General features: G+C 42.8%; 1 protein-coding gene across 3 annotated transcripts in view; it reads right to left on the reverse strand.

The window, feature by feature from the left end:
- Positions 1 to 1,888: 1,888 nt before the first annotated feature.
- The window catches only part of LOC105362274 (uncharacterized), a 28,347-nt gene continuing 27,405 nt past the window's right edge, over positions 1,889 to 2,830 (reverse strand). For all 3 annotated transcript variants that reach the window (XM_011499673.1, XM_011499674.1, XM_011499672.1), the window contains 2 exons: positions 2,505 to 2,802; positions 1,889 to 2,344 (listed from right to left, as the gene is read on the reverse strand). In XM_011499673.1, coding sequence (XP_011497975.1) covers positions 2,228 to 2,344; positions 2,505 to 2,802 — 415 coding nt within the window. In that variant the 3' untranslated portion in view covers positions 1,889 to 2,227. The remainder of the gene's footprint in view (positions 2,345 to 2,504; positions 2,803 to 2,830) is intronic.

Raw genomic sequence — 2,830 nt, forward strand, 5'->3', positions numbered from 1 at the left:
TACCGTTATCGTTATCATTATCATTATCATTACCATTATCATTATCATTACAATAATCATAATTATTATATTACTATTAATATTAATATTAATATTAATATTATTATTATTATTATTATTATTATTATTATTATTATTATTATCATTATCATTATTAATAATATTATTGTTCTAATTATAATAATCGTTATTATTATTAAAATTATTATTATTCATTTAATTTCGGCTCTTGGTGAATATGTATAAGGAATTTATTCGATGCTGTGCAAATAATGCTGCAATCGCGGAAGGTTATAATTTTACCGAACTAAAAAGCTTGCATCGATCGCCCTGGACATACAATTAAAAGTCTTATAGTTTAAAAGAATCTTTGTATATACATATACATATAGAGGCCCACATTATATATATATATATATATATATATATATATATATATATATATATATAACATTATGTATGTATCGATGCCAATCTATGTACACGTACTCTTTATATGCATACATATTTATGAGCGTGTAAATATGCAAGTACGTAAATATAAGAATTGATGGAGAATGAATAAGTATTAAGTGTCAGAAGAAATTCAGCTACACAAATATTTTCGGTGATTCCATTCTTAATCGACATTCGATAATCACGCGCGTACTTCACCGGTGTCTATTCGAATACCCGTTAACTTGCAATAGAATCTTCGAAAATTGGATAACTTACGTGATTCGAATTGTCGATTAAGGATTCGATCTTACATATACATATTCATTCGTATAAAACGAGAAGAAATAGAGAAGCGAGAATGTATGTCTATTTGTCTATCGGTCTGTCTGGTGTTCGTTTACGACTGTATCTTTCTTTATTTATTTCTCTCTCTCTCTCTCTCTTACTCTCTCTTACTCTCTCTTACTCTTTTACTCTCTCTCTCTCTCTCTCTCTCTCTCTCTCTCTCTGTCTAGCTGTGTGTATGTTCGCGTGTGATTATATATATATATATGTGTGTCAGTGTGTGTCAGTGTGTGCGCGTGTGCGCGTGTGCGTGTGTTTGTGGAGTGCGTACTCGCATTTCCGTCCAAGATATCATTCCAATTTCCATCTCTCTTGGGCGCGAATGAGCGAACGAGGATCCAAAAGGACGTAGTTAAAAACAGAGTCAAAACGACAAATAAAAATATCCGCTTACGGATTATATAAATAGCTTGCGTAATTGGTCGAAGGATTAAAAAAGCAAGAGTTGCTTAGACAGCTGCCCAGGAGTCGCCGAATTGAGCTTGTGGTCTATCAGCTTTCAAATTATGCTTACAGATTAAGCTTTCTTACATTGTGATTTGTGCATTAGCAATAAACGAGGAGGAGCCGTTTTGTCCCGATCTTTCACTTACCAGCCCACCCCTTTTCTCTTATGTTTCCTCTCATTTTTATCTTTCGTTCATTTTTTTTTTTTGCTTTACTTTTCTTTTTTCTTTTCGCATTGTCGAGCACGCGAATAAGGAGAAAATAACAATCTCGGAAGGAACTCAATTAAAGTAGTGACAATAAATGAAGACCTTGGGACCTCGGGTTGGTGGCCAGGTTAATCGCTCAGCTCTTTCCGCATCTACGGCTTCGTGCACTCGCTCTTTTCACCTTATTGTGTCACAGTATAATCCTTGTCGTTTAATAATGCGCAAATTTTTTCACATTAAAATTGCAATATCATATAACTATTTACAAGAAATGCTCCTAGACAATAAACAGAGTTGATACAAAGGAATAGAATAAAAAGACGCAAGCGCAAGTGGCGTTGGTAAAGTACTTTCGCTAACGTCGAGCCGTAAAATATTGTTCGACCGAGCGAGTGGTGATAGGTCGCCCGGCCATCACACGTGATATCGCCGTCGCCATCGCCGTCGCATTAGGTGTTAAAACCTAATTATCACCTCCTCGATAGCGACCCCTCTTCCTCTCGTCTAGCAACCCCGCAATAGTAAAAGCACTTTAAGCCACTATAGATAGCTATTTTAACTCGTACCACTCTATCTACAATATATATTTCGATAAATTTCTCGATCATCCGTCATGCGGTCGAGCCGCAGCGGTGAGCGCCTCTACCCGCGTCGGCGTTCTCGTCTACGCGAGCCCCGTCGGCCGTCTGCTGCCGTCCCACCCGGGGAGGGTCTAGGAGAGCGCGAGGGAGCGACTTGGCGCCCGAGCTGAGGCTCCTTAGCCCGGGCGAAGTCGCGAGGGCGGCGCGTTACTGGAGCACGCAGCACTTGCACTTCGGCTTCTTCTTCAGGATGACGTGCTCCACTTGCGAGGCGTCGCCGGGTCCCTGCGCCGTCACTCTGCCGACCTCCACTGTGGCCGTGTTCTGAAAGTCAAAGCACACTCGTTAGTACGGGACGTTGAAGGATCGTTCGAACGGCCTTGAGCACAGCGCTTGGTGCAATCGAGGGCCGGTCGTGACGAAGGGTGAGAGGGACATTGGCGGAATGGTGAGGGAATCGAGAGGGTAGTCGAGGATAATTGACCTTCTCGCCGGCGGTCTGTTGGTTGTTGGATGACTTGATGGGAGTGCTGTGGGCGTTCCCGTTGCCCTGGTTCAGCCGGGGTGCGGTGCTCTCGTGGAGGCTCGTCGAGTCGAGGAGCGGACTCGAGCTCGAGACGCGATCCACCGACTTCCTCTCGCAGCTCGGTAGTAACGCCGGCGCATTCTGGCCTGGCGTTGGCGTTATCGGCTTGCCGCCCTTTATCAGCTGTACGATTTCATCGGCCTCCCGTGACAGGTCCCCGTCCGGCCTGAACGGGTTGTCCCAGCCGCTGTCGGTACTGAAACAGAAGGATCGGCATGATTAGA

Source organism: Ceratosolen solmsi, unplaced genomic scaffold (genome assembly GCF_000503995.2).
Source record: "Ceratosolen solmsi marchali unplaced genomic scaffold, CerSol_1.0 scaffold35, whole genome shotgun sequence".
Taxonomy (NCBI): Eukaryota; Metazoa; Arthropoda; class Insecta; order Hymenoptera; family Agaonidae; genus Ceratosolen; species Ceratosolen solmsi.